The sequence below is a fragment of the Bufo bufo genome, chromosome 1 (genome assembly GCF_905171765.1).
Source record: "Bufo bufo chromosome 1, aBufBuf1.1, whole genome shotgun sequence".
Classification (NCBI taxonomy): Eukaryota; Metazoa; Chordata; class Amphibia; order Anura; family Bufonidae; genus Bufo; species Bufo bufo.
The window spans coordinates 425758374-425785353 of NC_053389.1; the positions used below are offsets into that span (position 1 = coordinate 425758374).

A 26980-nucleotide genomic window follows, 5' to 3' on the forward strand; every position below is an offset into this window, starting at 1 on the left:
TAATTAACTTTCTCAGTGTGTTCATTAAAAGCTCATTCCTATCAATGCTTCACAAGTAGGGAAAAGCATATTTACTGATAATTATTTTTGATAGAATAATTATAGTCAGAAATGTATAGTTGAACTGCTATTATAAATGTTTTATAGATTTGTAATGGATCAAATTAGTAGGAGGAACAGTCAGCCACCTCATTATAAATCCATTAATAAAGTTCCCTCTAATCTAAAGAGAATGAATGGGGTTAAATAGTTAATCTACAGTTGTGGCCAAAAGTTTTGAGAATGACACAAATATTAGTTTTCACAAAGTTTGCTGCTAAACTGCTTTTAGATCTTTGTTTCAGTTGTTTCTGTGATGTAGTAAAATATAATTACACGCACTTCATACGTTTCAAAGGCTTTTATCGACAATTACATGACATTTATGCAAAGAGTCAGTATTTGCAGTGTTGGCCCTTCTTTTTCAGGACCTCTGCAATTCGACTGGGCATGCTCTCAATCAACTTCTGGGCCAATTCCTGACTGATAGCAACCCATTCTTTCATAATCACTTCTTGGAGTTTGTCAGAATTAGTGGGTTTTTGTTTGTCCACCCGCCTCTTGACAATTGACCACAAGTTCTCAATGGGATTAAGATCTGGGGAGTTTCCAGGCCATGGACCCAAAATGTCATCGTTTTGGTCCCCGAGCCACTTAGTTATCACTTTTGCCTTATGGCACGGTGCTCCATCGTGCTGGAAAATGCATTGTTCTTCACCAAACTGTTGTTGGATTGTTGGAAGAAGTTGCTGTTGGAGGGTGTTTTGGTACCATTCTTTATTCATGGCTGTGTTTTTGGGCAAAATTGTGAGTGAGCCCACTCCCTTGGATGAGAAGCAACCCCACACATGAATGGTCTCAGGATGGTTTACTGTTGGCATGACACAGGACTGATGGTAGCGCGCACCTTTTCTTCTCCGGACAAGCCTTTTTCCAGATGCCCCAGACAATCGGAAAGAGGCTTCATCGGAGAATATGACTTTGCCCCAGTCCTCAGCAGTCCATTCACAATACTTTCTGCAGAAGATCAATCTGTCCCTGATGTTTTTTTTGGAGAGAAGTGGCTTCTTTGCTGCCCTTCTTGACACCAGGCCAGCTTCCAAAAGTCTTCGCCTCACTGTGCGTGCAGGTGCGCTCACACCTGCTTGCTGCCATTCCTGAGCAAGCTCTGCACTGGTGGCACTCCGATCCCGCAGCTGAATCCTCTTTAGGAGACGATCCTGGCGCTTGCTGGACTTTCTTGGACGCCCTGAAGCCTTCTTAACAAGAATTGAACCTCTTTCCTTGAAGTTCTTGATGATCCTATAAATTGTTGATTGAGGTGCAATCTTAGTAGCCACAATATCCTTGCCTGTGAAGCCATTTTTATGCAACGCAATGATGGCTGCACGCGTTTCTTTGCAGGTCACCATGGTTAACAATGGAAGAACAATGATTTCAAGCATCACCCTCCTTTTAACATGTCAAGTCTGCCATTTTAACCCAATCAGCCTGACATAATGATCTCCAGCCTTGTGCTCGTCAACATTCTCACCTGAGTTAACAAGACGATTAATGAAATGATCTCAGCAGGTCCTTTAATGACAGCAATGAAATGCAGTGGAAAGTTTTTTTGGGGATTAAGTTAATTTTAATGGCAAAGAAGGACTATGCAATTCATCTGATCACTCTTCATAACATTCTGGAGTATATGCAAATTGCTATTATAAAAACTTAAGCAGCAACTTTTCCAATTTCCAATATTTATGTAATTCTCAAAACTTTTGGCCACGACTGTAGTCAAAAATGAAAAACTCATAGGCTCACATTAACTAAGACTTAAGCCAATAGAGCGGACAATGATTGAAGGTTCATAGGTAGTTTACTCCAGATTATCGCTCACTCGGTAGATGCATTTACATGGGTAACAGTTCAGTACACAAACCTACAAAAATTACCAGACCACATGCAATAACAATAGTTCATATACTTTATTAGTTCATATGTTAAAAACAGTTAAAAAGAGAGTTTGCAAGAAATGCAACATCATTGGAGGAAGAGGAATACGCACAGGACTGTCAATATTAGCTTTGTGCATGTATGTTAGCAAGAGATTCAACTATGCAAATAAAAGGCTAATCATAAAGAGCGAAGTGCAAAGAAAATCACAAGCCTAATATGCAATGAAATACAGTTAAAAAAAGATCCATTACCCATACCAAGTCCCACCCACACTCCAAGATGGTGCCTACCCCAACAGCATTTCGGCATGCCTTCATGCAATACAGTCTACTCATCTGGCGGCAGAACATTTAGGTTTACACAGGACAATGTGCTTCTAATGAACAGTGATTTTAGTAGGTGTGTGAAACATGTGATAATCTGATAGACAATTGTCGGTACCTTTACAGGGATAATTATCAAAAATGAACATTTGTACAAACGCTCATCCCTGACAGTTCTCCATTCCTTAGCCTGTGTACAGGGGACTCTAGACATATTAAAGTATAACTGCCATATTTTTTTTCTTCTAATGTGTAGGGACAGTAATAGAGAACATTTTTCTAATACACTTTATTTAAAGAACTTGTACATTTATATGAGAAAACTTACCCTGAAATGTCCCTTAGCAGTGCTCTCTAAATGAGCATTGCTATAGTATGTTTATCCATGTTTATCCACACAGTACAGAGCAGTGTTCACTGTGAAGACAGCTTGGGTTAATTCTTTTTCCATCCCTGCTAGCACCTATATATGTCTAGAAATTAAGGTACATATATACTGTATTTGCTCTGTCTTCCTGCTATATTGACACTGATCATCAGCATGGCCAGCGCTGAGAGCGAATAATTCTTATGTATCCCTGGTGCGCTGAGTAACTAACCAGCTGCCGGGAGATGCAGGGCAGATCATGCAGTCAGCACTGGCTATTATGGTGGAGAGACAGGGAGTTCTTGATTTATAGTATATACTGTCCCTGTTTATTGTAAATCAGCTACTCCCTGTTGACTGCATGATCTGCCCTGCATCTCCCGGTGGCTGGTTAGTTATTAGAAAAATGTTCCCTATCACTGTCCCTACTCATTAAAAGAAAAAAAATATACACTTTAAGTAAAATATATATGCTCTTTCACATATTGTGTATTTTGACCTTTCTGAAAGGCAAAAAACAAAATTTCCATTTCCACTTAATCACATTAACAATAACATTATCCACTTAATAAGCGTGGCCTGAAATACATTTTTGGAGGAGATGCCAACTGTACTAATTTTATGGATGATGAGCAGTGTTGTAACTCTTTGCTCATATTTCCAGTATACTACAATGGATCTTTTTAAATAGAAGCTGTCATCACGAAATAAGTGAAATCTGTTGCAATCAAAGCATGTTATAGAGCAAGAGATGCTTTCAAATCTCAGCGCCGTACATTGTATAGCGGCTGTGCTTGGCATTGCAGCTCAGCCCCATTGACTTGCATGAGGCTGAGCTGCTACTAGACCATGTGACTGATGTACGGTGATGTCACATGGCCTAGGAAGAGGCCACAGGGCTCACAGAGCGCAAGCCTCTTCCAACAGCTGATCGGCAGGGGTCCAACACCTCCAGAGGATAGGTCATCAATATAAATTCCTGGATAATCCCTTTAAGGTGCCATGTGTGTTGCTCTGTCCACTGGAATCTAAGGGAGTCACTTGCTTGACTGTCTACGTAACTCCAGTAGACCTGTGGAGAGGACCATGAACACTTATGGCTACCTCTATTGTATGTGGATATGATAAGGGTTCAGGTGAAATGAACAATGAGATCTGTTTAATCCATCAATGCCACAAGGTTCTTTACTATGAACAGAGTGGCATGTTGAGCATCCGCACTACCTCTACATTTTTCTCTATAAGACTGCCGCAGATAGCCAAGTACAGCGTTCAGCTACCATATTTTTAGCAGGTTCTATAGAGATGAATAGCGTGGCAGTGTGCATGCTCAACCTACTGCTCTGTTCATTTCAGAGTAGGGGGGTTGGAGAGTTGCTGGGTATGGGATCCCATTCTTGTAATCGGAGGAGGTTCCAGTGGTAGGACCCCCTCCAATCTAATATGTATCCACTATCTTGTGATTATAGGATAACTTCAAATTTGGGAATAACCTAAATACAATTCCTCTGTGATGCAAAGAAAAATGTGTTTAAATGTAGTTGTCTGTGGTAACGTTATCTTTTTTTTTTACTCTACAGGTAGTAATGGGAGTCCTACAAGTTGGCTTTGTTTCTGTGTACCTCTCTGGCGCAGTTCTCAGTGGATTTGCAACAGGTGCCTCTTTCACAATCCTCACATCTCAAGTGAAATACCTTTTAGGATTGAGTATACCACGTGCCAATGGAATTGGCTCTTCTATTTACACATGGATTTATATCTTCCAGAATATTCACAAGACCAACATTTGTGACCTTGTTACCAGCATTATCTGCCTCTTAGTTCTGGTTCCAGCCAAAGAACTGAATGAATGCTTCAAATCTAAGCTTAAAGCTCCCATCCCTATTGAACTTTTTTTGGTAGTTGGTGCTACTCTTGCCTCTCACTTTGGTCATCTCAAAGAAAAATATGGTTCCAGTATAGCAGGTGAAATTCCTACAGGATTCCTAATGCCGAAGCCACCAGAATGGGGCCTAATTCCCAATATAGCATTGGGGGCATTGTCCATTGCAATTATAGGGTTTGCAATCACCGTCTCTCTTTCAGAGATGTTTGGCAAGAAACATGGGTATGAAGTGAAGGCTAATCAGGAGATGTATGCCATTGGATTTTGCAACATCATTCCTTCATTTTTTCATTGCTTTACCACAAGTGCTGCTCTGGCAAAAACGCTAGTTAAAGAGTCCACCGGTTGCAAAACTCAAGTCTCAGGATTCATTACCTCTTTAGTCCTTCTCTTAGTCCTACTGGTAATTGCTCCTCTTTTTTACTCTCTCCAAAAATGTGTTCTTGGAGTTATCACCATAGTGAACTTAAGAGATGCCCTTAGAAAATTTTTAGATCTTCCCAAGATGTGGAAAGTCAATAAAGTGGACACCTCTATTTGGTTGATCACCATGTTTTCATCAGCATTAGTTAGTACAGAATTGGGACTATTGACTGGCATTGTCTTTTCAATGCTGTGTGTCATTGTAAGATCTCAGAAACCTGGGGTAACACTGCTAGGCAGAGTGGAGGCCTCAGATGTATATGAATCTATGACTGTATATAAGGACCTGAACACCACAAAAGGAGTTAAGGTCTTTCGATTTGAAGCCCCACTCTATTATGTGAATAAGCAGTGCTTTAAATCAACCTTGTATAAATCTGTTGGTGTAGATCCAGTATTGGTGGCATTAGCAGAGAAGAAAGCTGCAAAGAAGAAAGAGAAGTGGCAGAAGAAAGAGGGCATCGCAGATACCAGTCTTACTACAATGGAAGTTGTACAGAGACTCTACCAGGAGCAGATACCACTTCACTCTGTAATCATTGACTGTAGTGCCATCCAGTTCATTGATACAGCAGGGTTAAACACTTTGAAAGAAGTCTTGAAAGATTATGATGACATTGGTATTCGTGTTCTGCTGGCACAGTGCAGCAGTTGTGTGAGAAATTCGCTTAGGAATGGGGACTATTTAAAAAGGGAGGAAGGGACTATGGTATTTCACAGCGTTCATCAAGCTGTGCAGTTTGCACTGTATGAGCAGGAACAAAAAGATGCTTTTGTTAATGGGTCAGCAGTTTAAAAGAGGTAGAGGCGAAAGATACGCCAACGTTACCATGCCATAGGTGGCATATTCTTAAATACCGAAGTGTGCAATCTGGAATTGCACATATTCATTTTCTGAAGAATATACAACAAAGCAATATATGTCATACTGCCAGATCACAGAACTACCTGTCTATAACCAAATACAGGAGGACATTTTAACATTTTATTTTTTTATTTTTACATTTTTATTATGACATAATTCTTCCTCTGTATAGTAGCAAATGCGCATATCTGTAGCTCATCACTCAGGACAAGAAATGATCAGATTATTTCTGTAAAAAAATACTATTTTTATTCAAATCTTAAATGAATTGCAGAGCTTTCGCTTACTATTTTGATATAGAGGGACTATTTTTTTTACAAGATATTCCATATAGACTATTTTTTTTTGTAGAGATTATGTTATATTTGTTGGGAGATTATTTTAATACAAAGATTAAAAGACATGAACGTGGTACTGGGTTCTACCAATGACTACAAATACGAATTGCAGAGATTAAGGTTTATTGTAACATGGGCATTAGGGAATGAGTTCAGGGTAAAACTGATGGTTTTGCATGCAAGTTGAATCAGTTTTGTCCACAATTGTATTGTGTTTCTGTTTTTTCCATGCCGATGCAATTTTACATCTTTAATGTGTTTTTCACATGTGTGAAGTATAAGGTCCCTTTCACACGAGCGAGTTTTCCGCGCGGGTGCAATGCATGACGTGAACGCATAGCACCCACACTCAATCCTGACCCATTCATTTCAATGGGTCTGTGTACATGAGCGTTTTTTTTCACGCATAACTTCTGCATTGCGTGAAAAATGCAGCATGTTCTATATTTTCTATATTTATGTGTTTCACGCAGCCCTGGCCCCATAGAAGTGAATGGGGCTTCAGTGAAAAATGCATTGCATCTGGATGCTTTCTGTTTTCACTCAAGCTCCATTTATATCTATGAGGCCAGGGCTCCATTAAAAATGCACAACAGGACATGCTGCGATTTTTCCTGAATGCAGAGATGATCAGCAATAAACAATGCTCACATGCACAGACTCATTGAAATGAATGGATCAGGATTCAGTCCAGCTGCTATGTGTTCACTACACGCATCGCATCCGGATGGAAATCTTGCTTGTGTGAAAGAGGCCTAAAGTCACAGCATGTGCAGCCACCAAATGAAAAGAGCAATATAAGTAGCCACATGGAGAAGTAGACACTAGATGGTGCTATTGGTTCATTTTACAGTGCATATAGATGCTCTATAGAATTGGTTTTCAACCAGATATCATTGTGCTGTTATCAGTTAGTGAATCTAGTAAGGCTACTTTCACACCAGCGTTTTTGCTGGATCCATCATGGATCAGCAAAAACGCATCCGGATGCGGTTGTATAATCTTTAACACAGGAATGACGGATCCGTCATGAACACCATTGAAAGTCAATGGAGGACGGATCCGTTTTTATTGTGTCTGAGAAAACGTCCCCATTGACTTACATTGTGAGTCATGACGGATCAGTCTTGCTCCACACATCGCGGGCAGAAAAACGCTGCTTCCCGCATTCCCGTGTTGGGGACTCAACCAAACGGAACAGAAGGCATTCTGATCCTATGACGGATCTCAATAGCGGAAAAGGGAAAGCGCAAGGGTGAAAGTAGCCTAACATGTACAGTACTACTCATACTACTATTACTCATATACATAGTGTAATACAGTGGGGGGAGATTTATTAGGACTGGCGTACCTATATGCCGGTCTTGATCTTCCTGCGCTGGCGTGAGATGCACCTAATTTATTAAGAGGCAGATACCTCTTAGTAACTTCCGCTATAACTTCCACTAGTTTCTGGAAAAAGTTATAGTAAATCCGGCGGGCTGTGTGAAGCCTCCCTTCCCTTTTCTTGCCACTTAGCCTAAAAATTATGATGCACATATGGCATAACTCTTTACAGTCAGTTTATATTGATTCCTCAGGATAGGTCATCAATATCTGATCTGCGGGGGTCTAACACCCAGCACCCCTGCCGATCAGCTGACTGAGAATCGGCCCGTGTAAAGGACCCTTTTGCAAAAAACAGAATTGGATTAAGAATACAGAAGTACAATTTGCATTCCATTATAGTTTTTCTCTGCAGGTTCCGCTCCTGGTTTTGGCTTACAAATCCAGTGTGTAAAAAATTGCTTAGGAAATATTTCACACAGTCTTAGGAGTTGCATATTTTTTATGTCAAAAATGCCACTTCCATATGTTGGCTTGAAGTCTGGGGCAATAGTTAGATGCAGATCAAATATGCACTTTTATAAGTAGTGCTTTTCTTCACTTGTATCGCATTTTTAGTTAGTGGCATCTTTTTTAAATCACAGCATGCTCTGATGCTCTCGTTTTCTGGTATTTTTCCCTTTAGGCATCCATTGTTTTTTGTTTTGTTTTTTTGGGGGGGAGGCAGCTTGAGAAAATGTGTCAATGTAATGTTGCATTTTTATGAAGTTTTTAAATGGTGTTTTTTCCTTTAAAAAAATTGCCTTTTTTATATTGCTTTACATAGAAAGTAAAATTATAGAGGGGCTTCGTACCTTCCTGAAGAATAACACATGGCTTGCAAAAAATGCAGTAAAAACACACACACGAAAACACATCGGGTGGGTAATTTTTAATGGTGTTTTTGGCATGTTAGGCCTCATGCACACGACCGTTGTTGTGTTCCATTCCGCAAAATGGGGTTCCGTGATCCGTTTCCGTTTTTGTTTCCGTGTGTCTTCCTTTATTTTTGGAGGATCACCAGACATAAAGGAAAGTAAAAAAAAATCTAAGACAGGTTTGCCATGCAAATGATAGAAAAAAAACGGACGCGGACGTGCGGACGCGGATGACAATCTTGTGTGCCTCCGTGTTTTTTAGCGGTCCCATTGACTTGAATGGGTCCGCGAACCGTTTTCCGCGAAAATAATAGGACACATTATATTTTTTGGACGGACTGGAACCACGGATCACGGACGCGGATGACAAACGGTACATTAGCTGAGTTTTCAACGGACCCATTGAAAGTCAAACGGCACAACGGACACGGAATAAAACAACGGTCGTGTGCATGAGGCCTTACATAGATTCACAGCACTTACAGTTGCAAGAAAAAGTATGTGAACCATATGGAATGATATGGATTTCTGCACAAATTGGTCATAAAATGTGTTCTGATCTTCATCTAAGTCACAACAATAGACAATCACAGTCTGCTTAAACTAATAACACACAAAGAAGTAAATGTTACCATGTTTTTATTGAACACACCATCTTAACATTCACAGTGCAGGTGGATAAAGTATGTGAACCCTTGGATTTAATAACTGGTTGAACCTCCTTTGGCAGCAATAACTTCAACCAAACGTTTCCTGTAGTTGCAGATCAGACGTGCACGACGGTCAGGAGTAATTCTTGACCATTCCTCTTTACAGAACTGTTTCAGTTCAGCAATATTCTTGGGATGTCTGGTGTGAATCGCTTTCTTGAGGTCATGCCACAGCATCTCAATCGGGTTGAGGTCAGGACTCTGACTGGGCCACTCCAGAAGGCGTATTTCCTTCTGTTTAAGCCATTCTGTTGTTGATTTACTTCTATGCTTTGGGTTGTTGTTGCATCACCCATCTTCTGTTGAGCTTCAGCTGGTGGACAGATGGCCTTAAGTTCTCCTGCAAAATGTCTTGATAAACTTGGGAATTAATTTTTCCTTCGATGATAGCAATCCGTCCAGGCCCTGATGCAGCAAAGCAGCCCCAAACCATGATGCCCCCACCACCATACTTCACAGTTGGGATGAGGTTTTGATGTTGGTGTGCTGTGTCTCTGTTTCTCCACACATAGTGTTGTGTGTTTCTTCCAAACAACTCAACTTTGGTTTCATCTGTCCACAGAATATTTTGCCAGTACTGCTGTGGAAGATCCAGGTGCTCTTGTGCAAACTCTAAACATGCAGCAATGTTTTTTTGGACAGCAGTGGCTTCCTCTGTGGTATCCTCCCATGAAATCCATTCTTGTTTAGTGTTTTACGTATGTGCACTCTTGCAGTCATCTTTACAGGATGGCCACTCCTAGGGAGAGTAGCAGCAGTGCTGAACTTTCTCCATTTATAGACAATTTGTCTTACCGTGGACTGATGAACAGCAAGACTTTTGGAGATACTTTTATAACCCTTTCCAGCTTTATGCAATTCAACAATTCTTAATCGTAGGTCTTCTGAGAGTTCTTTTGTGCGAGGCATCATTCACATCAGGCAATGCTTCTTGTGAAAAGCAAACCCAGAACTGGTGTGTGTTTTTTATTGGGCAGGGCAACTGTAACCAACACCTCCAATCTCATCTCATTGATTGGACTCCAGTTGGCTGACACCTCGATCCAATTAGCTCTTGGAGATGTCATTAGTCTAGGGGTTCACATACTTTTTCCACCTGCACTGTGAATGTTTATATGGTGTGTTCAATAAAAACATGGTAACATTTAATTCTTTGTGTGTTATTAGTTTAAGCAGACTGTGATTGTCTATTGTTGTGACTTAGATGAAGATCAGATCACATTTTATGACCAATTTGTGCAGAAATCCATATCATTCCAAAGGGTTCACATACTTTTTCTTGCAACTGTATACTCAAGGATAGGGATGAGCCAACTTCTATTTTCAAGTTCGGCGTACAGGGTTCGGGTTATCTAAGAATTCCATTATGGATTCCGCTACCACGGACCATGAGTTATGGTCCGTGCTAGCAGAATCCATAACGGTTTTCTTAGATAACCCGAACCTTGTATGCCGAACTTGAAAACAGAAGTTGGCTCATCCATAGTGAAGAAGCTTTGTTCCCTCTGGAGACTGAACTTTTTCTTCACCTGACGGAGGCAGTGCTCCCTTGTCTTTTGTGGCAATTTGACATGGAACAGCTTTTCATCATATTTTTATGGGCCATTTATGTAGGAATATATTCACCATCCAGGCTTCCTCTGTACAGCAAAAATACAATGATAAAAAATGCCATTAAAAATGTGACATACTTGTCATGTGTTTTTACTAGTTGGGCCAAAAAAAACAATAGATGTCTGTTGGACAAAAATACCAATATACGAGGAAAAAAAATTCCACACCCAGGACATGCTGGGATTGAAAAAAGCCATTGATATGAAAAATGCTTGTTTGCAATGTGTTTAATGATTCTCATAGGCTTCCATGAAACATCTGAAGATGTTGTTTTTTGCATAAAAATTGACCTAAAATAGACTGTGGGGCACATTTACTATAGTATTTTTTCGAGTAAAAAGCTTGTTTCCGACTGTCTTATTTTTTAAGTCTCTGATTTTGCGCTTGTTCTGGAGGCATTTGCGCCTATTTTTAGTTTTAAGACTAATTCAGAAGTTTTTAAACTTGTGTGCCTATTTTATGATCTAGTCTAATTTCTACTCCATTCCAGGGCAGTTACACCTTTTTGCCTATGTTTTGAGTGGCAAGTTGTACCACATTATGCCTACTTTCATGGAAATGTGCGCCAATTTTCAGCTCACTTTCGCCACATTTTCATGCACATAGTAACTAGACCAGTCTAAGTGAATATGAACCACTAGAGACTTAGTACTCTTAGGCTACATGCACACAACTGTATGTGTTTTGCGGTCCGCAAAAATTGCGGATCCGCAAAAAAACCGACGTTTCGTATGGCATCTGTTTTTTTTGCGGAGGAACGGACATACTGATGCGGACAGCACATGGTGAAATGAATGGGTCCTCATCCTATCCGCAAAAAAAACGGATCGGACACGGAAACAAAATACGGTCGTGTGCATGAGGCCTTAGAGAGATGCGGCACTCGTGTCCTGTTGTTTGGGTGCTCGAGTTCTGGGGTCCCAACCCCGTAGTAATGAATAAAGAAAATAAACTTCGGCACTCCTTGAGATTTGTTTAAGGTACTGTGCTTATTTTTATTTGGTTTTCATAAGCACATTTTTGGCATATATCTGTCGCAGATTCGGTCGCAAAGGGGATTTGCGGCTGAATCTTCGACTTGTCCGTGCTCACGCCAGGTTTAAAAAAACAGGCGCATGGTGTGGGCAACAAAGAGGCGTAGGCGTAGAAAATGATCTAAATCTACTTCAGCATAGGAGCTGCCATAGATTTATGCTGGCGGTGGATGCACCTTAGTTATGTAGACGCCGCAAGGGGTATTAAGACCGGCGTCTAAAATGTCAGTCTTAATAAATAACCCCAAAAGTGCCTTATTGCAACCAGGGTCCTTGATTTCTTTTCTCATTGTGGAAAATACTTGTGACTAGTTGGTATGGGAATCGGTTTACTCTAAAGCTGCCCATACACATGGAATGGCTGTTGGCTGACCGATTTTTCGGCCGATAGCTGTCTCTCCCGATTCCCTCCCGGATTCCCCATACACATACATGTTCGGCTCGAGAGAGAGAGAGGACAAAGCTGCTGCCAGACACTTCTGGTGCCGTCCAATTTCACTGGAGAACAAAAGTTTCAGGCGAAAGTATTCATTTTGCCCAAACCTTGTCTCTCCCAACGTATCATCTGTCAGGAGGGAGTCTGGAGCTCCCCATACAGATTTGAGTTTTTGGCCACCTTAAGCCTTGTGCTCTACAAATGAAATAGTTAAAAATTCCAAATCCTACAGTCAGCTTGAGCGATTAGTTATCTAGTTGACCTGTAGAATGGTGTTTTAATTCTTTCCTTTCCAGGGTACACAGTTTAGAGGGAAAACTGGAAGCAACTTTAAGATAACTGCACTAAACAATAATAATCTTTATTTGTATGGCGCCAAAATATTATGCAGCACTTTACAATTCAGAGGGAACATGTACAAACAAAATCATATGTTACATAGTAAGACATTAACAATTCAAACTGGAGGAGTGAGGGCGCTGATCGCAAGAGCTTATAATCTATGAGAAACTAGGGGTGACACATGTCCAATGTATCATTCCCTGGCTGTGTTTCTTTTCTGATTGAGTGTAAATGAATGAGTGTAAATGAAAATTGTGATATTTTATAAAAGTTAACATCTCTACTCATACATGACAGTAGGGCAGTGGAACAAATTTTAAAGCATATGTTCAGTCTTGCAACATCTTGACAGTGTAGCAGTTTATAGTCGGTTGCCAAGTAGTAACTGACAGCAAGCCTCATCTAAACTGAACCAACCCTTTATATTCCTCATCAGCAGTGCATCATTGTGTAAGGCAGGGGCTATACCTACCTTTTTTAACACTTTTGATAGAATTAGCTATCTAGTTTCATGTTCTCCAAAGAAGAGCAAAATTTTGGCAGAATAAAAGTTCATATACACACTACTCCAGTATGTCTGTAATGCTCTACTCAAACTCTACCTATTGCTGGCAGCAGTTTATCATGGTCAGAACTGCTAACAGACTCCCTTTAAAATAAATCAAAAGTGCTACAAAAAGTCTAGGTGTGGCCTCAGTTTTATAGTTTCAGGAAGGGTTTACATTGTAATCAATAAAAGATGGCTGGCTCACAGTATTTACAGTATCTACTATATATTTAATAAATGAAATAAAAATGATCAGAAAATTAATGCAATACAATCACATATACATAAAATTATATATGGTCACGGTCCCTTTAAAACATTTTACGCGCGGAGCTCACTCACGTAATAATGGAACAATAATCTTGCAAATCTATATATCTTTCTTGGATGTTATTACACTCTTGTTCTATTATTACTGTTTATGCCACTATATGTCTGTGGCCACCAATATCTCCTGCTATCGGAGGAGCACTGTTGGCATAGATATGCTGGTTGGCTTGGATATACCAGTTAGCTTAGATATATTGCTTGCCACTCAGTTTGTAAAGTCAATCTTCCCAATTGCGTTGTTTAAATCACATGGGTATTCCTTCATGTTATAATGTAACATGTTATAGTATTAATGTCTCATATGGGGTAAACTAAGAATGTGTTAGAAGCATCCAGTGAGAATAAAAATAGATATGTATATGAATACCAGGAGTATAATGGTCCGGTCCATGTTTTATTAGAGACCCGAGAGGGTATAAATAAAATGAAGGTCCCAAATGAAAAAATATATTATATGCCACTGAGGAAGGAAAGTTTTCCCAAACGTGTCTCGTGTGGACATTCACGGCAATTCTATATCCTTGAGAAACACTCTTGATATTCTTTTAACAGTAAGGGTGAAGCACTATCTTATTCGGAGGTCCAGCGTGGCCAACTATACAGAGCGCATGTGCGAAGAATTCACAGCCGGTACATCGAATGCTGCAAATGCCGGGACACAGCGTGGAAGTGTGGTTAGACAATATCAGCTCCAGGCTCTGGCCACCTCTATCAGCAGAAGCGCGGTAAGAGGAATCTAACTATGTAACAACATTACAATATGAAGGAATAACCCTGTGATTTAAACAACGCAATTGAGAAGATTGACTTTACAAACTGAGTGGCGAGCGATATATCTAAGCTAACTGGTATATCCAAGCCAACCAGCATATCTATGCCAACAGAGCTCCTCCGATAGCAGGAGATATTATCCAAACTAACTTTTACAATTTTTATAATATCAGTATATATCTATTCAAAGAGGTGGCCACAGACATATAGTGGCATAAACAGTAATAATAGAACAAGAGTGTAATAACATCCAAGAAGGAGATATAGATTTGCGAGATTATTGTTCCATTATTACGTGCGTGAGCTCCGCACATAAAATGTTTTAAAGGGACCGTGACCATATATAATTTTATGTATATGTGATTGTATTGCATTCATTTTCTGATAATTTTTATTTTATTTTATTGCATTTATTAAATATATAGTAGATACTGTGAACCAGCCATCTTTTATTCATTAAATTGTTATTTTGTAGCACTTTTCATAAATTTTAAAGGCTAATATAGAAACCTTTGGGCAGCAATTTTTTATTATTACATTCAAGTAATTTTGGGCTAAAAATCTTTTTTCAATTGGTCTTTAAAAAACAATTCCTGCTGTCTGATGGGATTCTCTGTGCAGTGACAGCCTTCCAGTCTGCAAATACATAGAAACAGAAAGCTGTACGGGGAAAACTGTAAAAAAAAAATTGAAATTGTTTTTTTTAGCCCAAAATGAGTATAATGCAATAAAAAAATGCCCCTAAAGGTGTCCATAGCCTTTAACTATTGAGTGACAGCTGCAGTAGACATAATTACATACAAGTCATTTATTTATTGCTTTAGGATCCAGTTGGAGATTAATAGTTGAAATCATTTAAAAGTGCTATAAAAAGTGTAGGTGTAATCCCATCCTAAGGCAGTTTCAGACGAGTGTGTTCATTGCGGGAAACAAGCTTAGTGTGGGAGCTGTATTTCCTGTTATGGATACTGCTTATCTGAAAAGAATGATTTATGATATTGTGAATTCCTTCCTGACTGTCAGTCTGCTAAATGTTAGTCACGACATTATATCTTTATGTAAATGTGGGTCATTGGGGTGTCTTCTTTCACTGTCCAAGTCAAGGAGTCACTGGTTCAAGCCAGCCCATTTCACTGTATTTGACATCCCCCTGATTGATTGTTTAATTATTGGGCTACAACTGAAGTCCAAAGCAATAAATGGACTTGTATGCAATCAAGTACACTACAACTGGCATTCTATAATTGAAATCAATTGAAAGTCTACAAAAAGTTTAGGTGTAGTCCCAGCCTGAGTCTATCCCTGGTACAAGGCACGGTCATCCATATGACATATTATGTGGGGTTTTCTACTGACAGATTCTCCTAAATCTTCACATTCTAGAAATATAATATTTTAATATATATATAGATATTACATTTATATAACATAAATTAATTGAAATGCACTATTTTTTTAATTTGCTATAGTTACAATGAAAGATGAAATGTAAATTATATTTATACACTGGCATTAGCAATTTCAAAGAACATCACAAAAGATAAAAATATAGGTCATTGGAGTTTAACCACTGGGAACTTCACAGGTCATTAGTAAGGAGGTACCCAGTCCACCATTCCTCCTTACCACCGAAGGTGGTCAGGCATGTGTCATGCTGCTCCTTAAAACTCTGTGGGAGAGAGTGCTCAGTTTTTTTTGTAATGCCTTGGGACTTAAGAGCAGCAGTGCATATGCTTATCCTCCTAGTCACTGCTGATTTTCTCTTTTTTTTCCTTGTATTGTAAGTTTGTAGTTACATAAGGCTACTTTCACACTTGCGGCAGAGTGATCCGGCAAGCAGTTCCGTTGTAAGAACGGATCCGTCTCTCCGTTTGTCATACAGACAAACGGATCCGTTTCTTTTTTTTTTTCTTCACATTTTTACCGGTCTACGCATGTGCAGACCAGAAGGATGGATTCTGCATTCCGGTATTTTTAATGACATTCAGAATGCATGGGGATAAAACTGATCAATTATTTTCCGGTATTGAGCCCCTATGACGGAACTCAGTGCCGGAAAAGAAAAACCGCTAGTGTGAAAGTACCCTTAGGTATAGAACATCAGATACAAAAGTATGGCAAATGAGGTCAGTATATCTTTCCCAAAAGCATAATAAAGATACGCACTTTATATAACAAATGTTACATGAAATGATTGCTTTACAAATGCTTTGCAGAAAACATATAGCAATAGCTATAGTAGATGGTATATGTTTTACTTTCACTGGTGCCTTTGAAAATAATAAAATTAATATTCTTACAAGATACTTTCATGTGTTTCCTTGTGTTATTTAAAGGATAACTGTCATATTTTTATTTAAAAAAAATCTATTTTAGCATATGTTACTGCTGCAGCAGCATTATGCATTAAGCAATATTTTGTTTCTTCACATACAACAAAACAAACACAGGTGCACTCTGTAGTCTAACTAAACCCTCAAACTGATTTTAAAATTGAGAGATTAGTCAACATGTTCTACGGTGTAGAACAAGTCTAAGCCCGGGCACCACGCCAAGGTTTCTCAAGTAGCCCGGGACCTAACACTCTCCTACCTGAGCCGTATGGGCGATACCAGGAGCCAGTGGGCAAATTACAGGAGCATAAGGCCGACTCACAAACAGCTCACCAGTTACCTCCAGCATGTAGCCATGCTTGCAATGGGAGGAGGGAGGAGTCTGCGAGTCCCACTCAAGACTGGCTGATATGTCCCAGGCCTCACAGGTGCACCTAAATGTGGCCTGTAGATGGAAAACAGGCACATTTAAATTGGAGTTTATACACCTCCAGGAATCTATATATACAAACTAAGAAGACAGGTTGGCATTAGCAGGAGGTGCTCGAACCCACATTATCACGGTCGGCGTGACTATCACATACGTGACACAGAGGAAGGGAACAAGGAAGGCCCTGCCCAAGTAAGAGGGAAGGTGGTGACCCCTGACTCACCTAGCGGCTGGCACCTGGCTGCCCTGACGTCCCTAGACGGGTTCCTCACCCGTACGCCGATCACGTGCCTAAAGCCCTGGCTTTCCCTAAGCTGAGCCCTAGATAGTGAACAGGGCGGTGGGAACACTAGTCCGCACCACTAGCTCTAAAGGAAAACACCAAGGGAAGGACAGACAATACAAACTCAACATATAATCCCAGGTGGGCGACAACAGGAGACAACAAGAAGCCCAACAGGGATCCGGAGGGTAGCACTCTGGAACGACAACCAGGATTCACAACTCCAGTGGGTCAGTATAGATGTCCAGGCAGGAAGCTCTATAACTGGCAACTAGAGAAGAGTGAGGGGAGAATATAAGGAGGTTGGGAGTGGCAGACAAGAAACAGCTGAGGAGGAGAAGCTACGGATCCCTGATTGAGACAAAAAGGATAGCAAGGCAAACACAGAAAACAATCACTAAGAAACAACGTGATCTTTAGATATAGTGCGCGCAGCCACCCGCTGCGACCTCCTGACCCCGGGTATAACGGAGTCAGACGTGGCTCTTGATACCCTCGTGACAGTACCCCCCCTTTCACGAGGGGCCTCCGGATGAGAGGTATGGAAAGCCTGAATTAACCTGTTGGCGTTTACCTCTGACGCTGGAACCCACATTCTTTCCTCGGGACCGTAACCCCTCCAATGCACCAGATACTGAAGAGAGCGGCGGACCCGACGAGAATCAACAATTCTGGCTATTTAAAACTCCAGATTACCATCCACAATAACAGGAGGAGGTGGCAGCGGTGATGGTTCTAGAGGTGGAACATACTTCTTGAGTAACGATTTATGGAAGACGTTATGGATCTTAAAAGTCTGAGGTAGCTCCAGGCGAAAAGCCACAGGGTTAATGACGGCTACTATTTTATAAAGACCAATGAACCTAGAGCCCAGTTTCCAAGAGGGAACCTTCAACTTAATATTCCTAGTGGACAACCACACATAGTCATTCACCCCTAGGTCCGGACCTGGCGACCGTTTCTTATCGGCCATGCATTTATATTTACCACTCATCTTTTTCAAGTTAACTTGCACCTTCTGCCATACCGAAGAAAGAGATGAAGAAAACCTTTCCTCTTCGGGAACCCCAGAAGACCCCCCCTCTTTGAAAGTACAAAATTGGGGATGAAAACCGTATGCACCAAGGAATGGTGACTTGCCAGTGGACTCCTGATAATGGTTATTTATGGCAAACTCAGCTAACGGTAAATATGATGACCACAACTCTTGGTTTTCAGACACAAAACACCTTAAATATGTTTCTAGGTTTTGGTTGGTACGCTCAGTCTGTCCATTCGACTGAGGATGGAAAGCTGAGGAAAAGGACAAGTGTACCCCCAAACGGGAACAAAAAGCTTTCCAAAACTTAGAAATAAACTGGGTTCCCCGATCCGAAACCACATCGGAAGGGACCCCGTGAAGCTTCACGATTTCACTGATAAACACCTGAGCAAGAGTTTTAGCATTAGGAAGTGCGGGTAGCGCAATAAAGTGTACCATTTTGCTAAACCTGTCTACTACTACCAAAATAACTGTTTTACCCGCAGACAACGGTAAGTCAGTGATGAAATCCATTGACAGATGTGTCCATGGCCTATTGGGGATAAAAAGAGGCAATAAAGACCCTGCTGGACGTGTATGAGAGACTTTCGCGCGTGCACAAGTAGAGCAAGTAGACACGAAATCCATTACATCCTGACGCAACCTTGGCCACCAAAAACGACGAGATAATAGCTCCAAGGTTGCTTTACTACCCGGGTGCCCAGCAAGTGCCGAATTATGATGTTCTTTTAATAATTCAAGACGCAGGTTTAACGGTACAAACAATTTCTCTGAGGGGCAAGAGGCCGGGGCGTCCCCCTGGGCCTCTAACACCTTTCCCTCTAGAACAGAGTGTACAGCAGAGACAACCACTCCTCTTTGTAAAATAGGTACCGGATCACTAGCATTACCCCCTCCAGGGAAACTACGAGATAACGCGTCTGCCTTGGTATTTTTTGCCCCAGGACGATAGGTGATTACAAAGTTAAATCTGGTAAAGAATAGCGACCACCTAGCTTGTCTAGGGGTGAGACGCTTAGCCGATTCTAGGTACAGAAGGTTTTTGTGATCCGTAATCACCTTGACGGGGTGGATTGCTCCCTCTAAGAAGTGACGCCACTCTTCAAGCGCCAGCTTAATCGCCAACAGTTCCCTATTTCCAACATCATAGTTCTTCTCTGCAGAAGATAATTATTTGGAAAAGAAAGCGCAAGGGCGCCATTTGCCAGGAGACGGACCCTGAGACAATACAGCCCCCACTCCCACCTCTGACGCATCTACCTCAACAATAAAAGGCTGGGAGACATCAGGTTGAATTAGAACAGGTGCCGAGGTAAACCTCTCTTTTAGAGAGGAAAATGCATTTTTAGCGGCGTCAGACCATTTAGAAAAATCAGTCCCCTTCCTAGTCATGTCGGTAAGGGGTTTAACGATCACTGAATAATTTTTAATGAACTTTCTATAGAAATTTGCGAAACCCAAAAACCGTTGTAGGGCTTTAAGGTTCTCAGGAAGATCCCAATCTAAAATTGCCTGGACCTTCCCAGGATCCATACGGAAACCTGAAGCAGATAATAGATATCCCAGGAACTGTATTTCCTGAACGGCGAAGACACATTTTTCAATTTTCGCATATAATTTATTCGTCCGTAGGACCTGCAGTACTTGCCTGACATGCACCTCATGTGTTTTCAGATCAGCCGAATAAATTAAGATATCATCTAGGTATATGACTACAAACCTGCCGATGAGATGACGAAAAATATCATTAACGAAATGTTGGAAGACAGCGGGGGCATTGGTCAGACCGAAAGGCATAACTTGATTTTCATAATGCCCCTCAGGGGTGTTAAAAGCTGTCTTCCACTCATCCCCTTCCCTGATACGAATCAGATTGTAGGCCCCCCTAAGATCAAGTTTGGAGAACCACCTAGCACCCGCAATCTGATTAAAAAGGTCAGGAATGAGAGGAAGAGGGTATGGGTCTCGGATGGTTATCTGGTTTAGCTCACGAAAATCTAGGCAAGGACGCAGGCCCCCATCTTTCTTTTTAACAAAGAAAAACCCTGCAGCCACGGGTGAAGAAGAGGGTCTGATGTGTCCCTTAGCCAGACTCTCGGAGATATAATCTTTCATGGCTTGTCTCTCGGGACCCGAAAGATTATACAACCTGGACTTGGGTAATTTTGCACCGGGAATCAGGTTAACCGGGCAATCATAAGGACGATGAGGTGGTAGCTTCTGACAACCCTTTTCAGAAAAAACGTCCTCAAAGTCCGAAATAAATGTAGGTAGGGAAGCTATGGAGGCGATTAAGCAATTGTTATTTAAGCAATTCTCTCTGCAATGCTCACTCCACTCCAATATCTCCCTGGCCTGCCAATCCACCACTGGATTGTGCGCTACCAACCAGGGAAGACCCAATACCACAGGAGAGGGAAGGCCCTCCAGAACGTAACATGAAAGACACTCATTATGGTGGTCCCCTACCCGAAGGTGTAAATTATGAACAATGTGGGTGAGGTTTCTCTGAGACAGAGGAGCCGAATCTATAGCGAATACGGGAATAGGTCTCTGCAGCGTACAGAGAGACAAACCCATAGTGCGGGCAAAATGGGCATCTATCAAATTTACCCCTGCTCCACTGTCTAGAAAAAAAGAAATAGACTCCGTCTTAACACCAAAAACAATAACCGCTGGTAACACAAATTGAGATGTTCGTATGGAGGAAACGTATACCCCCCGGCTGACATCCTCCGCACAGCCTGGGGTTAGTAGTTTTCCGACGGTCTTTTGTTTTTGAGAAAGGAGGGACAGACATTAATGAAATGACCCTTCCCCCCACAGAAAAAACAAGCCCCCCCCCCTACGGCGAACCTCAGGAGGACGGACCTGATGAGAAGTTCCGCCTAGCTGCATAGGCTCATCTAAGTCAGTACAGACTAATTGTTGCTTGGGAGAGGTAACCAATTGCTCAGAAATTTTCGATCTCTCCCTAAGGGCTCTTTCACACCTGCGTTATTGTCTTCCGGCATAGAGTTCCGTCGTCGGGGCTCTATGCCGGAAGAATCCTGATCAGGATTATCCTAATGCATTCTGAATGGAGAGAAATCCGTTCAGGATGCATCAGGATGTCTTCAGTTCCGGAACGGAACGTTTTTTGGCCGGAGAAAATACCGCAGCATGCTGCGCTTTTTGCTCCGGCCAAAAATCCGGAACACTTGCCGCAAGGCCGGATCCGGAATTAATGCCCATTGAAAGGCATTGATCCGGATCCGGCCTTAAGCTAAACGTCGTTTCGGCGCATTGCCGCATCCGACATTTAGCTTTTTCAGAGTGGTTACCATGGCTGCCGGGACGCTAAAGTCCTGGCAGCCATGGTAAAGTGTAGTGGGGAGCGGGGAGCAGTGTACTTACCGTCCGTGCGGCTCCCCGGGCGCTCCAGAGTGACGTCAGGGCGCCCCAAGATCATGGATCATGTGATCACATGGATCACGTCATCCATGCGCATGGGGCGCTCTGACGTCATTCTGGAGCGCCCGGGGAGCCGCACGGACGGTAAGTATACCGCTCCCCCGCTCCCCACTACTACTATGGCAACCAGGACTTTAATAGCGTCCTGGGTGCCATAGTAACACTGAACGCATTTGGAAGACGGTTCCGTCTTCAAATGCTTTCAGTACACTTGCGTTTTTCCGGATCCGGAGTGTAATTCCGGCAAGTGGAGTACACGCCGGATCCGGACAACGCAAGTGTGAAAGAGGCCTAAGACACCTATCTATTCTGATAGAGAGGGACATAACAGCATCAAGGGAAAGGGGGGTCTCATACAGCGCCAGTGCATCCTTAACCCTTTCAGATAACCCAGAGCAGAACTGACTCCTGAGAGCCGGGTCGTTCCACTGAGTATCCGTAGCCCACCTACGGAACTCTGAGCAATATTCCTCTGCTGACCGATCTCCCTGTAGGAGTCTCCGTAACTTCGACTCAGCCAGGGCGACTCGGTCAGGGTCATCATATATGAGACCCAAAGCCCCAAAAAATCCCTCCACTGACCGGAGAGCCTGGGAACCAGGGGGTAACGAGAACGCCCAGGATTGTGGGTCCCCCTGAAGCAGGGAAATGACAATCCCAACCCGCTGTTCTTCATTACCTGAGGAGTAAGGGCGCAACTTAAAGTATAATTTGCAGGCCTCACGGAACGTCGCAAATTTGTCCCTTCCCCCAGAAAATCTGTCAGGAAGAACAACCTTGGGTTCTGTAACAACCTGGTTACCCATAGCAACCGCTGGGGGTGCGGTCTGCTGCATTTGCTGCTGTTGTTGGAGCACAGACGCCTTCAATCCTGCCACCTCCAAAGACAGGCCTTGAAGCTGTTTTGCCAAGGCAGCAATAGGATCCATATTGGATTCTAAGTAGAGAAAAAAAAAAATATATATATATATTTTTTTTTTCTCAAAAAGTAAAGGCCAGTTATAATATCACGGTCGGCGTGACTATCACATACGTGACACAGAGGGAGGGAACAAGGAAGGCCCTGCCCAAGTGAGAGGGAAGGTGGTGACCCCTGACTCACCTAGCGGCTGGCACCTGGCTGCCCTGACGTCCCTAGACGGGTTCCTCACCCGTACGCCGATCACGTGCCTAAAGCCCTGGCTTTCCCTAAGCTGAGCCCTAGATAGTGAACAGGGCGGTGGGAACACTAGTCCGCACCACTAGCTCTAAAGGAAAACACCAAGGGAAGGACAGACAATACAAACTCAACATATAATCCCAGGTGGGCGACAACAGGAGACAACAAGAAGCCCAACAGGGATCCGGAGGGTAGCACTCTGGAACGACAACCAGGATTCACAACTCCAGTGGGTCAGTATAGATGTCCAGGCAGGAAGCTCTATAACTGGCAACTAGAGAAGAGTGAGGGGAGAATATAAGGAGGTTGGGAGTGGCATACAAGAAACAGCTGAGGAGGAGAAGCTACGGATCCCTGATTGAGACAAAAAGGATAGCAAGGCAAACACAGAAAACAATCACTAAGAAACAACGTGATCTTTAGATATAGAGCGCGCAGCCACCCGCTGCGACCTCCTGACCCCGGGTATAACGGAGTCAGACGTGGCTCTTGATACCCTCGTGACACACATGCAGTTGTGCATATATACAGGGGAGCAAATCCTGCACTTGTGGCCCGTTGCTAATGGCAATCCCCAGCAAAATGCATACGGTGGAGGATGCCCGCGGCGAAACACAAGTACCACAATAGACATCCTACACAAGGTAACAAGTGCGGATGTCATAATTAATATAACAATATAACAAAACAATAACAAACACAGGTGCACTCTGTAGTCTCACTAAACCCTCAAACTGATTTTAAAATTGAGAGATTAGTCAACATGTTCTACGGTGTAGAACATGTCTAAGCCCGGGCACCACGCCAAGGTTTCTCAAGTAGCCCGGGACCTAACACTCTCCTACCTGAGCCGTATGGGCGATACCAGGAGCCAGTGGGCAAATTACAGGAGCATAAGGCCGACTCACAAACAGCTCACCAGTTACCTCCAGCATGTAGCCATGCTTGCAATGGGAGGAGGGAGGAGTCTGCGAGTCCCACTCAAGACTAGCTGATATGTCCCAGGCCTCACAGGTGCACCTAAATGTGGCCTGTAGATGGAAAACAGGCACATTTAAATTGGAGTTTATTATACACCTCCAGGAATCTATATATACAAACTAAGAAGACAGGTTGGCATTAGCAGGAGGTGCTCGAACCCACATGCAGTTGTGCATATATACAGGGGAGCAAATCCTGCACTTGTGGCCCATTGCTAATGGCAATCCCCAGCAAAATGCATACGGTGGAGGATGCCCGCGGCGAACCACAAGTACCACAATAGACATCCTACACAAGGTAACAAGTGCGGATGTCATAATTAATATAACAATATAACAAAACAATAACAAACACAGGTGCCTTCTGTAGTCTCACTAAACCCTCAAACTGATTTTAAAATTGAGAGATTAGTCAACATGTTCTACGGTGTAGAACATGTCTAAGCCCGGGCACCACGCCAAGGTTTCTCAAGTAGCCCGGGACCTAACACTCTCCTACCTGAGCCGTATGGGCGATACCAGGAGCCAGTGGGCAAATTACAGGAGCATAAGGCTGACTCACAAACAGCTCACCAGTGACCTCCAGCATGTAGCCATGCTTGCAATGGGAGGAGGGAGGAGTCTGCGAGTCCCACTCAAGACTGGCTGATATGTCCCAGGCCTCACAGGTGCACCTAAATGTGGCCTGTAGATGGAAAACAGGCACATTTAAATTGGAGTTTATACACCTCCAGGAATCTATATATACACAAACTAAGAAGACAGGTTGGCATTAGCAGGAGGTGCTCGAACCCACATGCAGTTGTGCATATATACAGGGGAGCAAATCCTGCACTTGTGGCCCGTTGCTAATGGCAATCCCCAGCAAAATGCATACGGTGGAGGATGCCCACGGCGAACCACAAGTACCACAATAGACATCCTACACAAGGTAACAAGTGCAGATGTCATAATTAATATAACAATATAACAAAACAATAACAAACACAGGTGCACTCTGTAGTCTCACTAAACCCTCAAACTGATTTTAAAATTGAGAGATTAGTCAACATGTTCTACGGTGTAGAACATGTCTAAGCCCAGGCACCACGCCAAGGTTTCTTAAGTAGCCCGGGACCTAACACTCTCCTACCTGAGCCGTATGGGCGATACCAGGAGCCAGTGGGCAAATTACAGGAGCATAAGGCCGACTCACAAACAGCTCACCAGTTACCTCCAGCATGTAGCCATGCTTGCAATGGGAGGAGGGAGGAGTCTGCGAGTCCCACTCAAGACTGGCTGATATGTCCCAGGCCTCACAGGTGCACCTAAATGTGGCCTGTAGATGGAAAACAGGCACATTTAAATTGGAGTTTATACACCTCCAGGAATCTATATATACAAACTAAGAAGACAGGTTGGCATTAGCAGGAGGTGCTCGAACCCATATGCAGTTGTGCATATATACAGGGGAGCAAATCCTGCACTTGTGGCCCGTTGCTAATGGCAATCCCCAGCAAAATTTATACGGTGGAGGATGCCCGCGGCGAACCACAAGTACCACAATAGACATCCTACACAAGGTAACAAGTGCGGATGTCATAATTAATATAACAATATAACAAAACATATATATTGTTATATTAATTATGACATCCGCACTTGTTACCTTGTGTAGGATGTCTATTGTGGTACTTGTGTTTCGCCGCAGGCATCCTCCACCGTATGCATTTTGCTGGGGATTGCCATTAGCAACGGGCCACAAGTGCAGGATTTGCTCCCCTGTATATATGCACAACTGCATGTGGGTTCGAGCACCTCCTGCTAATGCCAACCTGTCTTCTTAGTTTGTATATATAGATTCCTGGAGGTGTATAAACTCCAATTTAAATGTGCCTGTTTTCCATCTACAGGCCACATTTAGGTGCACCTGTGAGGCCTGGGACATATCAGCCAGTCTTGAGTGGGACTCGCAGACTCCTCCCTCCTCCCATTGCAAGCATGGCTACATGCTGGAGGTAACTGGTGAGCTGTTTGTGAGTCGGCCTTATGCTCCTGTAATTTGCCCACTGGCTCCTGGTATCGCCCATACGGCTCAGGTAGGAGAGTGTTAGGTCCCGGGCTACTTGAGAAACCTTGGCGTGGTGCCCGGGCTTAGACATGTTCTACACCGTAGAACATGTTGACTAATCTCTCAATTTTAAAATCAGTTTGAGGGTTTAGTGAGACTACAGAGTGCACCTGTGTTTGTTATTGTTTTGTTATATTGTTATATTAATTATGACATCCGCACTTGTTACCTTGTGTAGGATGTCTATTGTGGTACTTGTGTTTCGCCGCGGGCATCCTCCACCGTATGCATTTTGCTGGGGATTGCCATTAGCAACGGGCCACAAGTGCAGGATTTGCTCCCCTGTATATATGCACAACTGCATGTGGGTTCGAGCACCTCCTGCTAATGCCAACCTGTCTTCTTAGTTTCTTCACTTACCACTGTTTTCCTTGAGTTTTCACCTTAGTTACGACTGTTTTGAATCCTCAATTATGAGGATCTTCTCAAGATGGCTCCTCTGCCAGTTCTCTGAGGTCAAAACTGCATTCCCTCAGGTCACATACAAACTTGCTGTAGCCAGCAGCTCCCTGCCAGCCAATCAGATTGGATTACTGGGAGACACGCCTCCTCATTCTGAAACCTAATGCAGGTATGCAGTGTGAAGGACCGCCCCTCTGTCTTCCTAGCCGGAGACAGATGAGCCATAGCAACGGTCTTTTAAGGGAGCAGTGGAAAGGGACAGGAGACATTAAAGGGGTTATCCGAGTTATGGAAGAAAAAAACTTATAAAACTAATCATGACATACATATACATTAGTTAAGCTTGATTTCTTAAGAGAAAAACCCATACTTACACATTTGCATGGTTCTGTTATTATTACTTTGATTACAAGCTGCAACAAAGCTGTGGGGGCGTGTAACAACAATGCCTGAGCTCTCCCTCATGAATATTTGTGGTTGTGAATAATCTGCCCTTCCCCTCACCCTGCTCTGCACATCCTAACTTTGCATAAAAAAAACACATGATCATCTCCTAGCTCACACAGGCAGAAGATCTTTC

General features: G+C 42.6%; 1 protein-coding gene and 1 long non-coding RNA gene across 3 annotated transcripts in view; both read left to right on the forward strand.

Moving 5' to 3' along the window:
- SLC26A2 (solute carrier family 26 member 2) overlaps positions 1-6429 on the forward strand; it is a 184823-nt gene extending 178394 nt beyond the window's left edge. For both annotated transcript variants that reach the window (XM_040406551.1, XM_040406559.1), the window contains exon 3: positions 4251-6429. In XM_040406551.1, coding sequence (XP_040262485.1) covers positions 4251-5774 — 1524 coding nt within the window. In that variant the 3' untranslated portion in view covers positions 5775-6429. The remainder of the gene's footprint in view (positions 1-4250) is intronic.
- A 5189-nt stretch (positions 6430-11618) lies between these two features.
- Positions 11619-16514, forward strand: LOC120978445. The gene is made up of 2 exons (XR_005774095.1): positions 11619-14561; positions 14634-16514. It is a non-coding gene; the product is annotated as an uncharacterized LOC120978445 (long non-coding RNA).
- The last annotated feature ends 10466 nt before the right edge of the window (positions 16515-26980 follow it).